Source organism: Carettochelys insculpta, chromosome 2, assembly GCF_033958435.1.
Source record: "Carettochelys insculpta isolate YL-2023 chromosome 2, ASM3395843v1, whole genome shotgun sequence".
NCBI classification, from domain to species: Eukaryota; Metazoa; Chordata; order Testudines; family Carettochelyidae; genus Carettochelys; species Carettochelys insculpta.
The window spans coordinates 219,687,406-219,710,123 of record NC_134138.1 but is presented as its reverse complement, the minus strand read 5'-3'; the positions used below and the strand labels follow the sequence as shown (position 1 = coordinate 219,710,123).

The window sequence follows — 22,718 nt, the reverse complement described above, 5'->3', positions numbered from 1 at the left end:
ATGCACGTGACCTTATGTTGGATGGGGAATGAAGAAGGCTCAGCAGGTAATTACAGGCGCTGGAGCTAGGAGTGCTGGGGTGCTGCTGCACACGCAGCTTGAAGTGCTTTCCATTATATACAGGGTTTACAATTAGGCTCAGTGGGTATCGGCGCCAACACTATACAAATCATTCCTGCACCCCTAAAGGTAATTCCTGTTTTTCTTAACTTTCTGAGACTCTCTAATTTACCTCCCCCATTTCCAAGTGATATCAGTATTTCCAGGAAAATCTGGAAATTCTTCAATCCTCTGCTGTAGTTCTCTACCAGGTTTCCTTCCAAAGGGACGGATTTGGTTTAATTTTTTTTTTTTACAAAGCTTTAGTTTATTTCCAACAATATATAATACAAGAGTGCCACACAATAGTGTTAGTAAGATCCTTGTCTTTATTTCTTGGCCCCAATCACTTGACATGAGTCAGTGTTACATATGTTACACCCTGCCGCATGGTAGAGGTCAGTATCTGCTGATTCTGGTATTTTTTGTAACAAGGATGATGCAGGAAAATGCATGCATATGGGAACTGGAGAAAGAAAGAAATGATGGCATTGTTTGCAGAGTTAAGGCTTAGGGCTGCATCTGATGAGAGGCCAGGTTTTAGAAATAAAACTGAATTATGCTAGAAGATGTATATGAAAATGGTGTCTGATCAAATCCATGGATTGTGTTGCTCGTTAGGAAAGATCTTGGCAGCATAAGTGGTACGTGGTTTGCAATAATAGCCTTATTAAAAGAAGATTTGTTACACAGGTTTCTATTTAAATGTATACATACGGAGAAATGAGCGTAATCCTTTATAATTGTTTGTAGCAGGCGTTATTTGTAAAAGACTAGTTGTGAAATCTACTGATGACAGTTAAAGCTTTTCAGGTGTCTGGTTCCTTTCATCTGCACATCTTCCACATAACAAATGTTTGTGCAATTGTTTTAGGTCACTAGTTCCCAAGCATTTACCTGGCTGTCACAACTACGCCATAGATGGGATGAGGTCCAGAATCACTGCCTTGCCAACATTTGCGATGCTCAGTTCCAGTACTTTTACGAATATTTGGGAAATACCTCTCGGCTAGTTATTACACCTTTGACTGACAGGTACTAACTGTTGTTAATAATGAAAAATCTCTACTTGGTCCAGTTCATAGAATATATGATTAAACTTTCTTTAGCAAATCTGTGTCCTTTCATAAATATGTTTAAAATCCTCCTTAGTGTGGCAAATGCAATAGCTCTGTGTGTGTGTGTGTGTGTGTGTGTGTGTGTGTGTGTGTGTGTGTGTGTGTGTGTGTGTGTGTGTGTGTGTGTGTGTGTGTGTGTGTGTGTAAGTAAATAGGGCAAATGGTATGATCTTTGTGTTTGTAAAATAGATTAAAAATATTCCCTAGTTGATGTGTTATACATTCCCAGTGTAAACTGACAAGTATTGCAATTAGCATTCTGCACAACTGGTTTATTGATGTAAAATAAATATATGCCACTTGACATGCTGCATTTCACTTTTTCTGGGGTCCACTATAATGCAACATCCTATAAGAACATGTAAGCACAACTTCTAAAGTAAGGTTTTAACACTGTTTCCCATCTTTTGCAGTTGTGAAATATCCAGCTTTTTGGTAACATTCTTTGCATGCAGTAATAATTGCTCCTCTCATTGCTTAAAGGTGTTATATTACTCTAACACAGTCTCTACACTTGACAATGAGTGGTGCACCTGCAGGGCCAGCTGGCACAGGCAAAACAGAGACCACCAAAGACCTGGGCCATGCACTTGGTATGATGGTCTATGTCTTCAACTGTTCTGAACAGATGGACTATAAGGTATAGTGTTTTGTCAGGGGTTTCTGTACAATTTTTATTTTTTTAACAGACTCTACTTTAAAAATTCTTTCTTCTTTCTGAAAACAAAACTAAATGTTCAAGCCTATCTTTTAGTCCATAGGAAACATCTATAAAGGCTTGGTCCAGACAGGTGCTTGGGGATGCTTTGACGAGTTTAATCGAATTTCAGTAGAAGTCCTATCAGTGGTGGCAGTACAAGTAAAGCTTATACATGACGCCATTAGAAATAAGAAAAAAAAGTGAGTGTTTTAATGCCATTTCTTTATAAGCTTTTGCAAAGACAAAAATGTAAATGTATACTTCTCAAAATCCTGCTATGGACAGATGTTGAATCTTCCCTTGCAAATTCACTAGTGCAGGCGTGTCCATCCTGCGGCCCACGGGCCACATGCAGCCCTGGACAGCTAGTAATGCGGCCCCACAAGATCGTAAACTTTTAACATTTTTATGTGGTTTATATACATTAACTATATTATATATTTTGTACACGGCCCAAGACTATCTTCACTCAATGCAGCCCAGGCAAGCCAAAAGGTTGGACACCTATGCACTAGTGCGTACGCATGCGCGCGCGTGTGTGTGATACATGTATATCTACAAGTTTATTTAATATGTAAAATTAGCCCTTTCCTCAAAATGGAAAAAGAAAACATACAGAATTTGGATGAAATTTTGTCCCCATTGAAGTTAATGGAAGTTTTTGCAATTGAATTTAATAGAGCCAGGATTTCATGTTATATAGAGTTATTGCATGGTATCGGTCAGGTATTTAGTCCTAACCAGACTGATGGCAATAAAGCTGTGACTGTTTACATCTTTTAGGGATCTACCCAATTACTTTCTGTATCTTTGCATTTTTCTTCTTTGTTTAGCAAATACAATAGCAGCCAACACACCCCTTCTTGGTCACAAATGTTCACATGCAATCTTTTCCCCCTAAATCATGCAATCTGTCCTCCATTTCAAATGCAATTCTGTCATTCCAGGTTTTTCTCTTTATAAGGTGGAAATAAGTGTTTGCATCTTATCAAAATGCAGTATTATATAGCAAGTCATTTACTGACATCATGTCATGGCTATTTCAGATTTTTATTCCTTGGAGAAAATGTTACACTGAAACCATCAGTTGGGATATTTATTACCATGAACCCGGGATATGCTGGCCGAACAGAACTACCTGAAAATCTGAAAGCTCTATTTAGGCAAGTATACTGCAGATTGTCATTTAGACCACTCATGCCACCCCGGCCTGGCCTGGCCTGGTTTGTAGGTTAAAACAGCTTCTGTGGAAATGTTTCACGCAGTTATGGATTCTCCCCATAAAATTGATAGGTGTGGGTGTACTTCAGAATGAAACTTTCATCTTTTTTTTAAAGATATAGCCGTGAAAAGTACAAAATTTTTGAGTGTTTAATAACATGGGTGATCTAGACATAAAACAAACATGCACAAGGATACTCACCGTTTTGCGAGTAATTACACTAATTGTACATAATAATTCATGAGATAAGTTCAAGGCACTAAATTTACTTTTTTGTATGCTTACACAGATGTCAGAGGCTGTTGTTTTAGTTGATAAATTGTTGGCCAGTGATTATTAGACAGACAGGAAGCATAAGCACTGCTAAAGTGTTTAATATATTGTTGGTCATTTTAGGAGCTTTACTGAAAATGCATTATGCATAATTCACTATATTACAAAAGAGGGTAATTCAAATGTAAAAGGTGTAAGCTCTGGTCATTATACTGTCTTTAAGTTCCTTTACAGGCTATAAATATCATCCTAACCTGTGGCTGTTGTTAAATTATAGCAAAATAGGTTTATACGACTAACTTTACCTTTACCTCTGTATAAGCAGCTGCCCCTCCATTTGAATGGTAACCACTTGTGCCAACAGTGATTTTAATCTGAAGATTAGTTTTGAAATGCCACCTGGATCAGACTGGAAATATATTTTGACTTAATGGATTGATATCTGCTTACCTAAATGTTGACTTGACCCCAAAATTTTACTTTTGATATGGTGCTTTTCAGATTTCCATCTACTCTCAAAAGAAAATGAGTGATTTCAGTGCAATCACTTGAAGTATTGCAGTAACCTGTAGAAGTTTTGAGGGCTACATTGGCACTCTAAGCTTCCATTCACCGCCAGTGATTTGCCTCTCAAAGTCTTGCCTCTCTGTGGCTGACTTTCACAATGTAGAACCCAAAGGGAGGAAATGAGCCCTATGTTTTTGTTTAGCAGTGCATGTTTGTGTGCTGATATTATCTCTAACTATTAAAAGAACAATATGTTGTATAATTTTTCTTAAAAATTCTCTGCTAATCCAAGGTACTGGTTTTACTCTCTGCTCAGTGCTGTCTCTTGCTCTTGCCCAGGAGCGACTTAAGAAAGGCACTTTAGGGGCTGCATCCCAGGGCCCCAAACTAAGGGGCTGCAGCCCCTAAAGCCCCTGTGTTCCAGACTAGTCCTTCCTGGAGGAGGGGAGATGCAGCATCATGTGCTGCTATTTTTCCTCCTCCTCCCACCCCCACGCTCCCCCTTGGCTGGATCTGTGTTCCCACAAGCACCACAGGAAATTCTGTCCCCATGCTGCCCTGTCCTGAAGGCTCCACCCCACAGCTCCCATTGACCATGAATCAGAGCCAATGGGGGTTGGGGGGTAGGGGAGTGCCGGCAGGGGAGTACGGGACTGTGCGGAGACACTTTTCCCTCCCCCCAGCCAAACAGGAGCTGTCTCAGGTAAGCGCCCTGCATCCCAATCCACTGTCTTGGTCCTGACCTCTCTCCTGTTCCGTAAGTCCCTAATTCCCTCATAGACCCCCACATTTCCAGCCCTGATTTCACTCCTGCAACCTAACTCCCACCCAGAACCCTGAGTCCACAGCCCACCCTCTTGTCCTGAGCCAACTCCTCTTAGCCGCAGCCTGTAGTCCGCTTCTACACCCCAAATGCCTCATCACCAGCCTCATCTCAAAGCCTTATCTGAGACCTCCTGTACTCACCTTCCTCCACAGCCCTCTCCTGCACTCTGGCCCCATGACTTCTGGCCCCACCTTGGAGTCTAGGGGCTCCCACAAAGTCTAAGGAATAGGATCCCCAGAAGATTTAAGCCAGATCAGCTCTTGCCACCCAGATATTCTGACTCTGGGGGCAGTGTTAGGCATCAGCAGTAAAGTCTCCTACTTAAAATTGCTCTTGAGCTTAATTTGAAATAATTCGTGGTGAGCAGTAAGCAAAAACAATTTAAAAACCAGAACCTGACCTCTGAGACACTGTGTCTGAGGTGGAGAAGGAATTTAGCCTTTGCAGCGACCCCCAGGGATGTGCCTTCCATCAGTCATCCTCACACTGTGCACAAAGCAAATGCTACACCCTTAAAGCACACTCCAGGAAGGAAGAACTACTACTTCTCTGTAGCCTAAAAATTCCTGCTCAGCCAAAAGAACGCTGAGTTGCAGTGGCAGAATTGGGTTCCCTCTACTGCCTGATCTCTTCAACAGAATGCAAGAGTACTTGTTAAAGCATAGATGTATCAGGGTTCAAGATGGGCGAATAGTTTTCCACTCTAACACTGAAAGAATGTCTAGGGATAACATGCAGATTTCTTGCTATCTCCAAGACTCATGCAAATTTAACTGTCATGAGTCCCTGACACATCAAGGCTCCTGCCAAAGGTTTTAAATGGATACTGACCAACTGGGGAAACAGGTGTTCGCAGAATTCTGGCAGTTTACTTCACAAACTGGAAGACTACTTGGAATATTCTTCCCTGTGTGACAAGGTAAGGCTGGGAGAGGGTAAGAACAAGAGGGAAAATCAGGGCAGGCAAACAGGCAGAGTGTGAGCAGCTGGGGAGGAAGCCACCCTGGGTCAATTGGGGCCAGCTGGGATCCACTTAAGCCTGCTTTTAAAAGAACCCTTTGCCTAGTAGGTGGGGGGGGGGCGGGGGAGAGAGAGGGGAAAAGAAAAAGGAAAAAAAAAAGCAAAAAAAAAGCAGAACAGAACAGAATAAAAAAGCAAAGTAAAGCAAAAGTAGTTTTGTAGAGGCACCAAGAGGAGAGGAGTTCTCAGCTGCAAGGGGACAAAGTCCTCCCCAGGAGGCCCTGAGATTTGGGTGTAAGGCCAAGTGGGCTGAACACCCAGGAGGAGCCAAGCCAGAAGGGGGTACAGGCTGCTGCTACTGCCATGGCCACTACCTGGAGGAGGTACGGGGGGAGAAGTCGTCTGGGGAAGTGACCCAGGGAAGAGGGGCAGTGCTCATAATGAGGGGCGCCCTTCCACCACTGCCAGCAGCCACACAGGGTGCCTGGGTCAGAACCCAGAATGAGTGGGCGGGGCCCGGATTCCCCCCAGACCACCATCTCCCCCCTCTTCCCCCATCTCAAGGGCAACAGTGACCTGGCCATAGGAGAGTGGACTAAACAGGGGCCTGGAGTCCAGGCGCCAGGCCAGCCTCGCCACACCTGGTATTTCTGTCCCCAGAGAATAACATATGACAATTTCTTTGAAGACTACTAGGGGAAGCACTTCCCAAAAGCACAAGGCCTCATCCTAAACTAATGTGGTGGTTGCATGCACACGTTTAAAAAAATAAACCTTTGGAGTAAAACATCTAAGAAACCTGAAAAGCTAAAAACAAAACTAAAAAGTCTGTTGCACCACAATCCCTACTTGCTTCTCCTGAAAATGGAAGCTGTTACAGAGGTTTCTGCTGAGAACTAGGAACCATTCTTTAGTCATGATGACAAATTGAATCAAGTCCTCCATGAAGTGAAGCTATCACAATAGTGCTAGAGAGAAAACCCAAAGATGGTGGAGTGACAACTTTCAAAATCTCACAGGAAATAGCTGCATTGGTTAAGAAAACAAAGTTTAAACTTGGAACTTAGTGCCATCAAACTAGCTCAGTTTCCAAAATGCTGTCCTGCAGTTCATGTAATCTGACAACAAAATTAATATGTTATACCATCTCAAGTAAGCCTGGTGTCCTATTTTGCATACTTCCCATTACCATAGTCCAGTGGAGATAAAATGAAGCACGATGAAAAACATGTTACGACTGTGATCTGTCTGGGGCTGTTACCACCGGTAGTCTGACTCACCCAAAGATAGTGGAGTATAGAAAGGGATGTAAATTTTATCTTATAAATAGGTTCATCAGCAAGTGCAGTTTAAGGTCAACAGAGAGCTCATTGTTTACACAGTACTTCTCCTAGAACCCTGAAAATTCCTGGATGTTCATGGACTGGAGGAAGATATAAATTTTCTGTCTGCACAAGGTACTACTAGCATCTCTAGTCACCATCTACTGAAATCTTAGACAAGAGAGCTAAACATATTAAATATTAAACTAATATTCAATACCATCAATTGCTGTGTTCACCATCTAAGTTACATTATTTTCGATGGAATAGATGGAGTCAGCCTTCATGCTTTAGGCCACAAGGCAACCACTAAAAAGAATTAACCACATGGATACTTTATTCCAGAATTGTCTACCACGTAGGCTTTTTGCACCTTTATGTGAGGAAAATTCCTTCAGTTACACAAAACACTGTTCTGCATCTTCTTTCTTTCTAGTTTCTGTATTCCTTCATTATCATGAAAGGGAGAAGTCTATTTGATCACAAAAGCAAGAAGAGGTGTTCTGCAATTTACAATCTCTGTTAAAATGTAATCAACCACATAGAAAAAAGTTGAGAACTTCTACATGTTTCAAATAATGATTTAATAAAGGATCTCTTTGGTCTCCTTTTTGACACACCTGTTTTTGGTTTGTGTTTCTGTAGATGTTTCAATGGCTGGAGAACTTGCCAATGTGCGTTTATGTTTTTAAAAATCAGGAATAAAAATAAAGTAGAAAAGTAAATAAAATTTTATTCCTTCTTAAACAGCACTCCAGGAGGATTCACTCTTGAAAAGAGCAAATCCAAAATGGAGATCATGACTTAAGTGGTAGAATTTTGTATGGTCCACTATTCATTATGCCTTGTAATATCTGCCAGTCCATAACACGAAGTGGCTACAGCTACACTACAGAGAACTTTCGAAAGGAGCTCTTCTGGGAGATTTCTTCCTAAAGAACTTCTTTCAAAAGCATGTGTCCACACACACAGAAGCAGCTCAAAAGAGTGATCTGCTGTTTCAGAAGAGAGCATCTATATAGCCCCCACTCTATTGAAAGCATGAGCCAGGGATCGAAAAATCAAGTGCCATAAGGACTGCTCTTTTGGGGGGGGGGTAAAAAAAAAAGCCCTCGGAGCATCTATACATGTTTTCTTTCAAAAGAAGCTTTCAAAAGAAGGCACTCTTCTTGAAATGGTAGAGGAAGAGCACGTCCAAAAGGAGCGCCACGTTCTTTCAATTTACTTTCGAAAGAACGCTTTTTGTGTGTAGATGCTCCATGGGATCTTTTGAAAGCGCTTCCTTCTTTTGGAAATCTTTTGAAAGAACTTGCTAGTTTAGATGCAGCCAGTGACAGAATTTTTCTGAGACATGAGCACTACAGAGGCTGAAATATCTAACTTGAAAACTCAGGACTTTTCAGAAATGTCCTGTATACACATCAATGTTACTGAATGCTAATAATTATCAGTGCCCAATTAACCATTTTTGCTTTGAAATCACGAGCTTGTTAGCTCTGATTGACACAAATAATTGTGACTGTCTTGAGCTCTGTTGAAGAATGTTTGTACACATCAGTCACTTGATTTAGGTGACTCGATCTTACCATGCTTAAAAACTGATCTGTGTATTTTGACTTTTTTTTAAGACCCTGTGCTATGGTTGTCCCTGACGTTGAACTGATCTGTGAAATTATGCTGGTTGCCGAGGGGTTTATTGATGCACGCTTGTTAGCCAGGAAGTTTACTACCTTATACGCGCTCTGCAGGGAACTGCTCTCTAAACAGGTAAGGAGCTTTTTTCAACTTCTGAGCTAGATATATTCTAATTTATCTCTACCCTCTCCATGCTGGATTTCAAAACATTGATGTTGGACAGAATGAAGTCTGCATAATGTATGTTTTGATATATATCTTTAAATTGCATGTATATCTTTATGTATTATATTAGCTGAAGTGATGTCTAGTAAACAGTTCATGTCCTTTAAAGCAGTGGCTCAATGAATTCAAAAATTCCTTCCACCCACCCCAGTACTTAGTGTTTTAATGCATTAATTTTGGAATAAATAATTTAACTAGTCAATACAGAGTGTGGTGGAATTAAATTACAGTTTGGTACTGCATCTACGTTAGGATCTATTGAAAAAAAGAAAAACTACCAGCCAATGTAAGAATTACAATAGGTTATTTACTGGAGTTTTAAAATTTTCCACATAAATGCAGTAAAGACGATCTCAAATGCAGGAAGTATAGTATCATTGTTAAATTATTTAGTAATTGTATTTGCAAGAAGTATTATTAACAATACTTAGCTCAAATCCCAAAGTTATAAAAGCTAGAATATTTATTGTTTTTCCCCTCAACATATGCTACCTATTCATTTCCAAAAGTATAACTCATTACAAGTGAAGGGCTCTCTTTATATTGTTTTATGAGTTGCATGAGCACTGTCAGAATAACCCTTTAGCCTTTACCCATAAATTTTGGCAAATAAAACCATTGTGAAAGAAAACTGTTTACTTTTCTACATGCGTAACTTTGTAATGCTTGCCTCCTATAAACATGCTAAAGTTCACTTATTACGCTCTTTAAAATGTGGCCAGAGACCATTTTGATTTATGTGAAATCTTTTATATATATTTTGGAATGTAGTAAAAAAGAGAGATATTATTTGATTACAAGAGTGGGAGCCAAGAGCTACTGAGCTCCAATCCTATTTTGAAATGGAATCCCTTTCTGGGTTTGGGCAAACCACTGAACTTAGAACCATAGAACACTAGAACTGGAAGGAACCCAGAAAGGTCATCAAGTCCAGTTCCCTGCCCTCAGAGCAGGACCAAGCACCATCTAGACCATCCCTGTTAGATATTTATCTAACCTATTCTTAAATATCTCCAATGATGGGATTTCTACAATCACCCTAGGCAATTTATTCCTGTAGTTAATGACCCTGGCAGTTAGGAAATTTTTCCTAGTGTCCAATCTAAACCTTCCTTGCTGCAATTTAAGCCCATTGCTTCTTGTCCTGTTATCAGAGGCTAAGGAGAATAATTTCCACACACACACCCCGGCCTTGAAACACCCTTTTGGGTACTTGAAAGCTAATACGTCCCCTCTCAGCCTTCTCTTTTCCAAACTAAATACACCCAGTTCTTTCAATCTTCTCTTATACATCATAATTTCTAGAATTTCAATCATTTTAGAAGCTCTTCTCTGGACCCCTTCCAGTTTCTCCACATCTTTTCTAAAATGTGCAGCCCAGAACTGGGCACAGTACTCCACCTGAGGCCTAATCATCTTAGAATAGAGCAAAGAATTACTTCTTGTGTCTTGCTCGTAACACTCCTGTTAATACATCCCAGAATCAGATTTGCTTTTTTGGAACAGTTTCACACTGTTGAGTCATACTCAGCTTGTGGTCCACTATGACCCCTAGATCATTTTCTTCAGTACTCCTTCCTATGGAGTCTCTTCCTATTTTGTATGTGTGAAACTGATTATTCCTCTCTATGTGCAGTACTTTGCATTTCTTCTTATTGAACGTCTTTCTGTTTGCCTCAGACCATTACTCCAGTTTGTCCAGATCTTTTTAAATTCTGATCCGGTCCTCCAAAGTACTTGTAACCCCTCCCAAATTGGTATCATGTGCCAGATATATTTATAAATACTTATAAGAAAGTTTTTATCCTTAAATATTTAAATTTTCACTTTTATTTCATAAGATGTGATGAATAGTTAATGTCTTTTTCCCCCCCAGGATCATTATGACTGGGGACTTCGTGCTGTGAAGTCAGTTTTGGTGGTTGCTGGCTCTTTGAAGAGAGGAGACAGGAAGAGGCCTGAGGATCAGGTAGGTACCTAATGTACATATTTAACTTTTAACAATCATGAGAACTTGTGTTATTTTGTGTTTTTTATCTCTGAGTCACTCTGAATAAAGACAGAGCCCAGACAAGAGGGAGATGGGTTTAAATACATGGTTAACATGATATGTGATTTACCAACCTTTTCCAGGTGCTTATGCGAACCTTAAGAGACTTCAACTTGCCTAAAATAGTGACGGATGATATCCCAATTTTCATGGGCCTGATCAGTGACTTGTTTCCAAAACTGGATGCTCCAAGGAGGAGGGACCTGCAATTTGAACAGATGGTTAAACAATCTACCCTGGATCTTCATTTGCAGCCTGAGGAGAGCTTTATTCTCAAAGTAAGAGAATCCATTGCTTTTAATTAAGCCCCTTAGGAGTTTCAATCAACATAATTGCAGTTAGATTATATTAGATATGAAGGTTAACTTGCAATACATTGCAAAGTTCCGAATGTGTGCTGAAAATGTAGGTATGCCAAAGATAATATGACATCGCAAAGTACTGCAATTAACTGTATTAACAAGTAGATTCATAATAGTAAATATGTAGTATATACAGTAAACTCTTTCATATCCAGCAACCTTGGGACTGGGAGGTTGCCAGATATTCAAGTAAGCTGATTCACAGAGAGCAGCTGGGGGGTGCTCAGGAGAGGCACCGGCAGCAGGGAGAGACAAAGCCATGGTATCCCCAGATGGGACCAGGGGAATGCTGGCAGCTCTGGAGCTGGGAAGCTGGCTGCAGAAGCTCAGGCAGTTCTGGGACCAGGGAGCTGGCCAGGACTGGGGGAGCTCTGGGGCTAGGGATCTGGCTAGAGTGTGGGGGAGCACAGGCTGTACCGCAGGAGTGCTGCTGGGGCCAGGAAGCCGGCTAGAGTGCAGGGAAGTGCCGACAGTGTCATGGGAGCACTGGCAACTCTGGGGTCGGGAACCCTACCAGGGCACAGGACAGTGTCGGCAACTCTGTTTTCCAGGACCCCTCCAGGAAAATTTTGGCAGTGATGGTCAGGAATGACTTCCGGTCAGTTGTGCTCTCAGAACAAGTGGCATGTTTGTGCCAATTATCTGAGAGCTCTGGCTGAAAGAATACCAGATACAAGAGAGTTTACTGTGCTGCCTATATGAGAACAGGGAAATATCTCTTGTTTAATTACCCCTTTGTTATTGAATATTTCTGTTAATATACAGTAAAGTAGGTTTATATTATCAACACTTTAACACCTGCAAGTATTAATTATTGTTACTGTTACTATTTATAGTAGGTAGAGTGCTTTATTTTAGACAAGAAACAATGAATGACAGCAATACACAGAGCTCTGGCAAAACTGGGATTGGACAACAAGGTTTAAAGTAGTAAGATCATCTAGTTCTTTGAGTGGGCTCTGCATGTTCATACATGAGTATTGTACTGCCTAATGATGCAGTTGTACAACCTTCTCCCAGCAGTGTCCCTTGGGGTACTCTCTTACTACCTGCTCCCACCTTTCTCCTCAGTGTCTCCACACATTCTCAGGAGGAGGCTGTATGAGAGGGTTCAGCAGCCTCGACTACCTCAGCTCCTTACAGCCTCATGCATGGATAGACTTGAACCACTCAAATCCAAAGTTCTTTCTCCTTCACTGCTTGTTAGTGTTTTATTGTTATGAATAGTTAGGCAAACAGTTGTTACTGTTTCAGTTCTGAGTGACAATGGAAGTGCAGAAGGCGGAAGGGATAGCTCAGTGGTTTGAGTGTTGGCCTGCTAAACCGAGGGTTGTGAGTGCAATCCTTGAGGGAGCCATTTAGGGATCTAGGCAAAAAAAAGATGGTGCTTGGTCCTGCTAAGAGGACAGGGGGCTGGATTCAATGACCTCCCAAGGTCCCTTCCAGCTCTGTGAGATATGTATCTCCATACAGCAAGACAATGCACCTGGGATGCAAGAGGTGTGATTTGTGTCCTGCTATATTCCCCATGTTGGACATCAGGTATCCCAAGTTTGGGTGAGAGTCTCCACCTGCACGTTGCATCTCTTTGGAGAAAGGTGGTGCCATCTTATCAGTGCATGGAGGCTAATATCAGACAAATGGGTTTAAAAAGTTAAAGAAAATGTCCATGCCATACTGTTGCAAAGAATATCCCTTTTCACTTATCCTGAAAAGGGAAAGGCACAGGCATCTTCTCATACCAGAGGTAGAAACATTCTTCTTTCAGAAGTAGAAAGATTATTTCTGATAGAAGCTATTGAGAAGGTACCTGAATACTTGGAGCTGAGTTCTGTCCCAAGTACTTTATGTTACGGAAGAAAAAAGATAGGGGAATTTCATTCGATTTTAGACATAAGAAACCTAAATAAATGCATATGAAAGTTTCAATTCCATGTGTTAACTTTACCCTTCATAATCCCTTCACTTTTGATCATAGCTGCATTTGTAACACTTGATATAAAGGACATATGTTTTCATGTATTGATTATCACACTCATTGTAAGTGCCCTAGTTTCATGGTGCCAGGAACCTATTTTCTGTACAAGATGGTGATATTTGGCTTTTCCACGATGTCCAGAGTTTTTACTAAGTGCCTCTCTGTGATAGTGGCGCAGCTGAGAAGGCAGGATATTTTTGTTCACCCTCATTTGGTCAAATTGGCTGCTGATGCCTGCTGTGCACAAGGATCTACTTACTAAACCATATTGGTATTATAACCATCCTTTTCTCAGATCAGGTTGTTCTTCTCAACGTCAAAAAATCAAATGTCTGTCCAACTCAGAACATTTTAGTCGTAGACTCCATATTGGACTCTGGAAGCACAAGCCCATCCATTAAGACAGATTTCTGAAAATACTACAATGTTTTAAGCATTCAAAAATGTCATATTCAGAAAGAAAATTTCTTTCTGGTTCTCATGGTAGCCACTGCTTATATGAATGACTCTGTTCTTTCATCGAAGAATGAAACCTGCAGCACTGGATGTCTCAAGTCAACAGGCCAAGTTGGGACAATCTTCAAATCGTTGATTAGCTTGAAACATTTTAGCCTTGTGATCATTCAGTGATGTTCTCAGTAGTTTTCAGTTCACTTCTACACCACCATCTCTGATGGTAACTTCAGGTGTGTCAAACCTCAATTAGGCTGTGTGCATCTGATTCATCTTATAGTTTAATGACAGTGGAGTTCTCAGGACAGAGCTTGCTTACCAACACATTGGAGATTAGTGCCATTCCCTTGGCCCTCAGACGGTTCCTCCCTCACTTAAACAGCAGGGATGTGCATATGGTGGTGATAGACAATATATCTGCTACATACTACTCTGATGCTGCCTAAAGGGGAAGGTGACAATCTACACTAGTGGTGGGCAACCTGCAGCCCATTGAGGTTCCATCTGCGGCCCTCCAGACCTCCTGGCTGCCCTTTTCCCACATGCCTGTCTTGCACAGGGGCACCGCAGCCCCACATTTCCTTGCTCCTGCTCTTCCTTCACAGCACTGTCAGACTGCACAAATCACCTGATATATGCTTGTAGCCAGACATGAACCCCACATTTGGCCTTTTCTTCTTCTCCCCCCCACTGGGAGAGACAGAGAGAGAAACAAGCAGGGGAGACAGGTAGCCTTTGATGTCCTGGGAGCGCAGGTGTGCTGTCTCGCCCAGCCTCTCTACTATACACAAAAACCAGACAGTGAATGGGCTAGCTAATGGCCGCCCTTCTGGCTGATCTCTGTAATTGACACGCCTTGATCACTTCCCCAGGAAGAATGGGGAACCCCCGCCCATCACCTCCAAAGGTGCCCAATTGTCCACAATTCACAGGTGTGAATTGAGCCTTGCACCTTCCCTGGGAAACCTGGGGTTCAAAACATTCCTCCCAATTGGCCACTTGAGACCAGGAAGAAGCGTACGTGACAAAAGGAGTATAAAGGGGCTTGGCAGACCACCTCCCCTTTGAGTTTCAATCACCTACACCTGCTGGTCAGGTCTGGAATTAACTCCCGAGACTGGGGACGCCTGGTTCGTATCTACTTCTTCCCAAGGGATTGAGAGAAAGATTCTGGGTCACACCGGATCTAGGAGGCAGGGGTAAGAATTACACCTGTATTACACTTCTTTCCTATAGGAATTGAGGGAAAGACTCTGGTTCCACCAGGTCTAAGAGGCAGGGGTGAAAATCACACCTGCAACTTGCCTTTCTTGTGTACACATTGATTATATTAGTTTAAGCTAGCTAGTTTGTCTAAAACTTTTCTTAAGTTAAATTGTGTTGTTTCCCCCTTTAAAAACTGCGAGTACTAACTTGTACTTTAATCATTTGTCTTAGTTAAATTGTTTCTATCTTTGTATAAATAAAAAGTAACTGTTAAAGCCTCTCTAAGTGTAATTTTCCTCTTGCTGCTGTACCCGAACTAAACACAAACCAAAGAACCCAGCCTGCTCTGGCTGCTTAGCATAGCTGCTGGTGTGGCATCACCCCCTTTGCCCCACCAGACCCTTAGCTGGCACCTGGGCATCGGCTCACAATGCTCCACCCCCTCGCCCCCCCAGAATCGGAATGCTGCAAATCACCCATTCCAGCTCATCATGTGTGGTTGCCCATAGCTGATCTACACTAATATAGTCTTGTGCGAAGTGTGCTTTCTGAAGTATGCTTGGAAAAGTTGTAATCTGCTGAGTATTATTATCTGGTGGTAATGTATATATCAACCTTGTGTTTGGAATTATGAGTTTTTTGCTATAATTGTAACTTAAATATGTTGTGAGGTTGAGAAACACTCACAGGTTAGTTCTTCAGGAATGACGAAGGAACTAAACAAGAGCCATTGCATGTCATCCCTGAAAACACATCAAATGGCATATAGGCAGAATGTACAAGCAAATATGTGCAATTGATATGCAGAATTTATGGCAAAGCACATAACTTATGCCACTGTTTGACCCCATGAGACGAAAAGATTTGTTCCACAAAAAGGGGTCAGAGTGCCAAAAGGGAAAATGAGGGTCCCTGGCCAGTTCTTTCCTACCTCACCTTTGGACTCATGAATTCTGATGCGGGAAATTTTGAACAAAAGGACAGAGGTTCCCAAATGCTATTTGAGCAACACAGAGAGATTTATAGAAAGTTGGCAAATTTTAACATTCATGATAATATTTTGAAATACATACTTTGATGCAACTATAATGCATTTTATTTGCTTTAACCTTTTAGTAACTCTCACTTATTTTTCATAGTTCATACATCTTTAGTTAGTTTACTCAAGGACTAGTTACAGCATTTTGTTTGGTGTAAGATCCCTATTGACTAAGGTAAATGGATGCTCAGGTCTGGCCCCTGAGGACTAGAAGAACTTAATGTGATGATTTCTTATTTTAATAACTCGTCTTCACAGACGTCTAGTTTGTCTAGATGGCAGTATAGGCTGGATTGTTGAAGGGGACTGTCTGTGCCTTCACACTAAGCTAGTTTAGTGATTAGGTCTGCCAACTCTCCAGAATTGGCCAGAAGTCTCCTGAAATTGGCATCAGACTCCCGGTGGCTATGGAAAGCAGACATGGAGATTTTAATAGGCTATTTTTAGAAAAATACACTTTGTCATGTTGAGGAAAATATCTCTTGGAATAGCTTCAGTCACAGTTGGCAAGCCTAAGTGACCCATATTTGTTGCTGGTTTGAATAAATTTATTTATAGACTATACCACCAATGTGGGGATGTCTGCCCAGTTTTTGTAAGTCTCACTTGAAGCTGGCTCTCTCAGCTGTGATCCATACCAGGCATGATGACAACTATGTCAACAAATAAGTGGCAGCTTACTCTGCATTCCATTGTGCAGAGCCAATCCAGTTATGGGATTGTGCATTCCTTGAAATATCCATCTGATGGCCCTGCATTTAGTGTGAAAGAGCTACTTAATTGCAGATTGTCTCTACAAGAATGGGGAGTAATCTGAAGCCCGTGGGCTTCATGGGGTCCATTGGGGTTCTACGTGTGGCTTGGGAGATGTTTTGTTTACTGTTGCCCACATGAACAGTTGACAGATTTTGCAGGTTTCAGACCCTGTAGTTTTTTTCTTACTGGAATTAAAGTGAGGCACACACAAATCCAGAGCATGTGAAGTGAGATGCATGCTGACTGCAGCGCAACACAGACTGTAAGAGCTGTTCCCTCCCTCTACATCCAATCAAAGTGCTGCTGCAGTTCAGCTGGCACATCCCACAAATTCTGGGTATGCAGGTGCGGTTAGCAAAACTGCCCTAACGAGGGAGGTCATCTTGGTTACAACAATATTGTGGCCTACTGAGATGAAAGAAGGCCACCCACGCTGCCCACTCACTAGCCTAGGTTGCCCATCACTGGTCTACAGGGACAGTTCTTAGATTCATGAGTGGTCCCCCGAAGGATCACTTTGTTCAGATGTTTTCCAGTTGGGAATAACCAGAAGTGAAGCTGTTTGCAATGAGGTTCAACAAAACGTGTTGCCACCTCTGTTGTAGAGTGCATCGGGACAGTTAATTCATATGAGATGCTTTTTTCCTACATTGAGGAGGGGGTTTACTGTATGCTTTTCCCCTTTCCATTAATCCAGAGGGTTGCAAGGAAGATTCTTATAGCCCTGGCTTGGCTACACCAGCAGTGATTTACTCATCTTCCTCCTCGGTCTGGCAGAGCCATTGTGTATCTTCCTCTCTCTCCCGATCTGTCCTCTCAGCAAGAGGGAAGGATGCTTCATCCATCCGTGCTTCCCCTTCATTTGGAGTGCCAACACTGGCAACTTAGTCTAGTTCTGAACAGTTATGCTCCTCATCTGTATGAGATGTACTATTTAACTCTTGAAAGCCTACCTGCCAAAAAGTGTTACCACTTGAAATGGCCCAGATACATCGCTTGAGCGAGGTGACAAGATGATTCTTCTGCCTCTCCTCCCATACCTTGTGTTTTAGAATATTTGATGCACTTAATAGCTGAATTGTAACTAACTCATCTCTGGAAATTCACTAGACAGCTGTCTTTGCTTATCATTTTTGTAGGTGGAAACTGTCTGCATACAATGTGCTAAAGATGTTTATGAAGCATTTAATGTGTAAGCCATGATGAGAAATCCTTTCTTTTCTTGGCATCTCTTTGGTCTTAGCTGTACTTTTATAAAGTCATTTACTGAACCATTGGCTGAATGTTCATTATAATGCCATCTTAAGAGAGAAAAAATATCACCATAATGTTAGCCCAGAAGGGTGACTGTACTGAATGCCTTGGAGGATGAGCCGTCTGTTTTTATTTCTTTTTATAAAGATAAGGTGTTTCTTAGCCCCAATTCCAGCATGTTGAATTTGGCTGATAGTATTTTTAGTGACTACTTTTATAATATACCAGCCTCTAATTAATATGCGCTAATGAACGTAGCTCCACCAAGCCTTTGAGATGTCCTTTCTGTTGTCTGCCTGTCTCCAGGTGGTGATGAGGAAGGTAAGTGAGATGGGCAGGGCTTCACCTTCTGAGTCAGCGTATGGTGCCAGGAGGCATTTCTCCCATGCTGAGGGAAATATGTGAGTCAGGAGCTCCCTAAATTCTGTGAGTGGGAGTGAGACAGACAGCAAGGTGGGGGTAGCGCTTCCCTCCTCAAACACTTCCTCACCCTGGTAATATGTCTGTGCACCCGGAAAAAGTCTGCTAGCTGATGTTTGTCCTGTAGGTTGAAATATTTGCAGAGCCTGTGTTACAATGCTTAAGATTCAGGGTTCAAACTCTGTCCTGATTTGTGCCTGGGCTGCAGTTGACTTTTACACAAACACTCACTAGACTTGCTTTTATCTTTTCCTGTACCTTGCCATAATAACGCAGAGGGACTTACTTAATACAGGTAGAACCTCTCTAATCTGGTGCACGCTTGTCTGGCAGCCTCCATAATCCGGCATTACTTTAGTTAGCTGGGCAAACACTTATCCTGGGTGTGGCCAAGTTTCCCGTGATCCCATATAGTTTGTTTACAGCATCAGTTCTGGCTCTCAGGGTTCTGTGCTATTATTTGGCTGTAATTTACCTCTAAATGTGTTCTGAGTCTGGTAAGCAGTTGAAGTGATGGTAATGTGCTAGACAATATTGATCTCCCACTGTCTAGCAAATTCTCTAGCTAGGTACTGGTCAGGTCCCGAACATGCCAGACTAGACAGGTTCAACCTGTAGTTGTGTGCAGGATTTTGATTCCATCTACTAGGGCAGATCAAAAATGAGTATTGTTTCCTAAATAAAAGATGGGAAGATGCATTTTTGGTGTTAGGAAGTTAGGAGAGTGGAATGCTAAAAGGCTGAATAGTGGGCAGTATATATATATATGTTCAAAGGATTGTATTTGTTCAGTAGACTTTTCTGTATTTGTACCCATCTGCCAAATTAACGCTGCTTTATTATTCTGTATTCCAGCGCCCCTTGTGATGTGTGGTTACTGTCCTTCATACCACACAATAAAATGTTTGATACCCATTGGGCTTGTCTACACTAGCTCCCTACTTTGAAGGGAGGATGGTAAGTAGGGTGTCAGGAGATTATTAATGAAGTGCTGTGCTGCATATGCAGCACTTCAGTAAGCTAATTCTCTCCCACAGCAACTCTGAAGTGTTAAACTTTGAAGCATCGGCTTGCGTGTAGCCTCAGCTGACCCGCCGGTACTTCAGAGTGCCTGCGCAACTTTGAAGTCCCTTTACTCCTGAAAATTTTGTATCAGGCCCAGCTGTAGGCTACCTCTTCACCCAGTTTTAGATTTATGTTTAAAGGCTTTTTGTGATGATAAACCTTTAATTATAGTTGTTTAATGCACTTTAAATCTAATCTGGCAATCACACCCATGTTCATACTCATATAAAGCAAAATTTAGTAAAGGGACTTCAAAGTTGCCCAGGCACTTTGAAGTATCGGCGGGTGAGCCGCAGCTACACGCAAGCCAGCACTTGGAACTTTAACACTTTGGAGTTGCCGCAGGGGAGAATTAGCTTAATGAAGTGCTGCATATGCAGTGCAGCACTTCATTAATAATCTCCCAACATCCTACTTGCCATCCTCCCTTCGAAGTAGGGAGGTAGTGTAGACACAGCCATTCTGTAGTCTCTGATATGGTGATGGTTCTCATTTTCTTTTATGGTCTCCATGCAGGCCGTGTCAGAGGTGCGGGAAGCAGGACAGTCATTTGTCCTAGGCTTCAGGAAAAGGGCCCCAAATTTTGTCATTTTTTTTCTACCACATCATTTCCATTTATTATACACCTTACGATTATAATAGAGACAACAAAAGAAGCTACATGTACTTGCAAAAAATTGAATTAAACCATTGTGGGACCTTGGGCCTTCACCAATTTTTCAGTTATATCTGAGTTTTCATCTGCATGACAGGAAACTGGAGTAGCTTCTGTCAATAGTGATTCTGTGTTATGAAATGCTGTTTACAGTCTTTGTGTAGTTTAGAGGTTTTGAAAGTTGTAATTAATTCTGTTACTGTAAAGTGGTTTAGCTTGGTTTAAGAGTGAGTTTAAAGTTTAAATTGGATGTTTATCTCTGCATAGGAGATTTTCCTACTCCTTTTTTTTTCTTGTGTCTTTGTATACAATAACCATATCAGGCTCAGCTGTAGGCTACTTCTTCATCCAGTTTTAGATGTATGTTTAAAGGCTTTTTGTGATAATAAACCTTTAATTATAGTTGTTTAATACACTTTTAATCTAATCTGGCAATCACAGCTATATTCATATAAAGCACCAGTTAGAGGAATTTAATAATGGGATCATTTTAGCAGATGAAATTTCAAGACTTTACAATAGGGCTATAAGGACAGTAGTAAATAACACCCTCAAACCGTTTTTATATAATATTCATTGCAATGTGAATACAGTTAAATTCTCTGTAATCAATAGCCTTTAGTGAATCAATTTGTGTTACTGTATTTTAAAAGAATGCATTTATAAAAAGGATGCAAAGATTTGAAAGTGATACAAGTAAGGGCCATTGGGATTAGCAGTTAAGAGTCTAAAGCCAATAACATCATTTCTCATAGAAAAGATACCTTAGCCATTAGATGGTGACTGTAGTGATAGTGACACTTTCAGTTCTGATAGTGAAAACTTTGTATCCACAAATGACATTTCAATGTCACTGCCTCAAAATTAGGAGGTCATTAGTCAAGATACAGAAATGCCAACAGTAGCAATAGATGCAGAATCTATGCTCGATTTAGAGACTGTGCAGGCAGAAAATAAGGACCTCAGAGATGCTGCACAGCAAGAGCAAGAACTTGTGACTAGTACAGGACACAGTGTAACAACGTCATCAGAACTGCATATTGGATTTCTTGATAAGAACAGTGTTCCTCAAATGCTGTTGTTTCTCAAAGTTAATTGTATTCAGATTCCAAGTAACCCTACTGAAAGATGCTGAAAATCATGCTTTTCCCAATTGTCTGCTGACAAAACCTCTCCCAAATGGAGTGACCTACACAATGGGCTGGCTTTGATGGAACATGGAAAGGCAGTATCTGCACTATGTACCCTGTTTACATTTTAACAGTAATACTTCTAATGCATAAGTGCTGTCTGATCTATCAGGATGGAGCATCAGTAGAGGTTGGAAGAAGTTGAAAAACCAAATACCTGCACATGAAACTTCAGTATTGCATAAAGATAGCTCCATTACATGGAAATCAGCTAGTAGAGCAGCACTAGCTGACAGCTCAGTTGAAAACTTACTCCTGAGTGAAATAAACACAGAAACTGATAATTGGGGAAAAGAAACTCCTCCAGTGTATATTGCTTCATTTGGTTACAGTCCCTGTATTGGTGACCCTACAAATGAAAACGATCTTGGTATACTTGAGCTTCTCAGCAGGTATAACCCACTTTTACCAGGCCATGTTAAGCTTGTTTGTGAAGCACAAGAGTGTGGAAAACACATGCAAGTCCAGCATCTGTCTACCAGAATACAAACTAGTTTATTGAGTTGTTTGAGACAGTTATATAAACAACAATTCTTGAAGAGACACAGCATGTGAAGTACTTTTCAACTTGAATTACTGAAGCAACTGTAGACTGTTCTCAAAGTCTGGGTCTACATATGCCCCTTTCTTTCGAAAGGGGCATGTTAATGAGCAGGTTTGAAATATGCTAATGAGGTGCTGCAATGAATATGCAGTGCCTCATTAGCATAATGGCAGCCGCGATGATTCGAAAGTGTGGCTTTTCAAATCGCACGCCGCCCGTGGAGATGGGACCTTCTGAAAGGACACCCCCCCAGTTTTTGAAAGCCCTTCTTCTGATCACAGATAGGAAGAAGGGCTTTCGAAAACTGGGGGGGGAGTCCTTTCAGAAGGTCCCGTCTCCACAGGCGGCACACGATTCAAAAAGCCGCACTTTTGAATCACTGCGGCTGCCATTATGCTAATGAGGCACTGTATATTCATTGCAGTGCCTCATTAGCATATTTTAAACCTGCTCATTAACATGCCCCTTTCGAAAGGAAGGGGCACGTGGAGACCCAGCCATAAAGAACAGTTGTCCTTGGTTATTCAGTGTTAAAATTTACAGGAAGTTCAAAGGTTTCAATTGAAGAATGAATGATTGATTCGTTCATTCATTCTGGAAGGCTTCAAACTAAATTCAAACAGCATTTTCTCCAGTTGTAGCAAGCACACACTAAATCCTGTCAGCGCCAATTGTACTGAATCATACAAGGAAGCAATAACATACTTTGGAACAATTCAGCAATTGTGCTACCTCTTCAGTAGCAGCTCTTAAAAATGAGATACTGAAGCAGCATCTGTCTGTTTCCTTTCAAGGCTTGTCAGCCATGGAAGTCAGCATGAATTAATGACGTTAAACTAGTTGCATACCATATAGAGTC

The 22,718-nt window shown here is 41.4% G+C and overlaps 1 protein-coding gene across 1 annotated transcript in view; it reads left to right on the top strand.

The window, feature by feature from the left end:
- Nucleotides 1-22,718, top strand: part of DNAH11 (dynein axonemal heavy chain 11) — a 327,231-nt gene that overhangs the window by 120,984 nt on the left and 183,529 nt on the right. Inside the window, exons 32-38 of the mRNA XM_074984643.1 lie at nucleotides 974-1,134; nucleotides 1,701-1,857; nucleotides 1,972-2,117; nucleotides 2,964-3,080; nucleotides 8,656-8,794; nucleotides 10,764-10,856; nucleotides 11,021-11,215. Of these exons, the coding sequence (XP_074840744.1) occupies nucleotides 974-1,134; nucleotides 1,701-1,857; nucleotides 1,972-2,117; nucleotides 2,964-3,080; nucleotides 8,656-8,794; nucleotides 10,764-10,856; nucleotides 11,021-11,215 (1,008 nt within the window). The remainder of the gene's footprint in view (nucleotides 1-973; nucleotides 1,135-1,700; nucleotides 1,858-1,971; nucleotides 2,118-2,963; nucleotides 3,081-8,655; nucleotides 8,795-10,763; nucleotides 10,857-11,020; nucleotides 11,216-22,718) is intronic.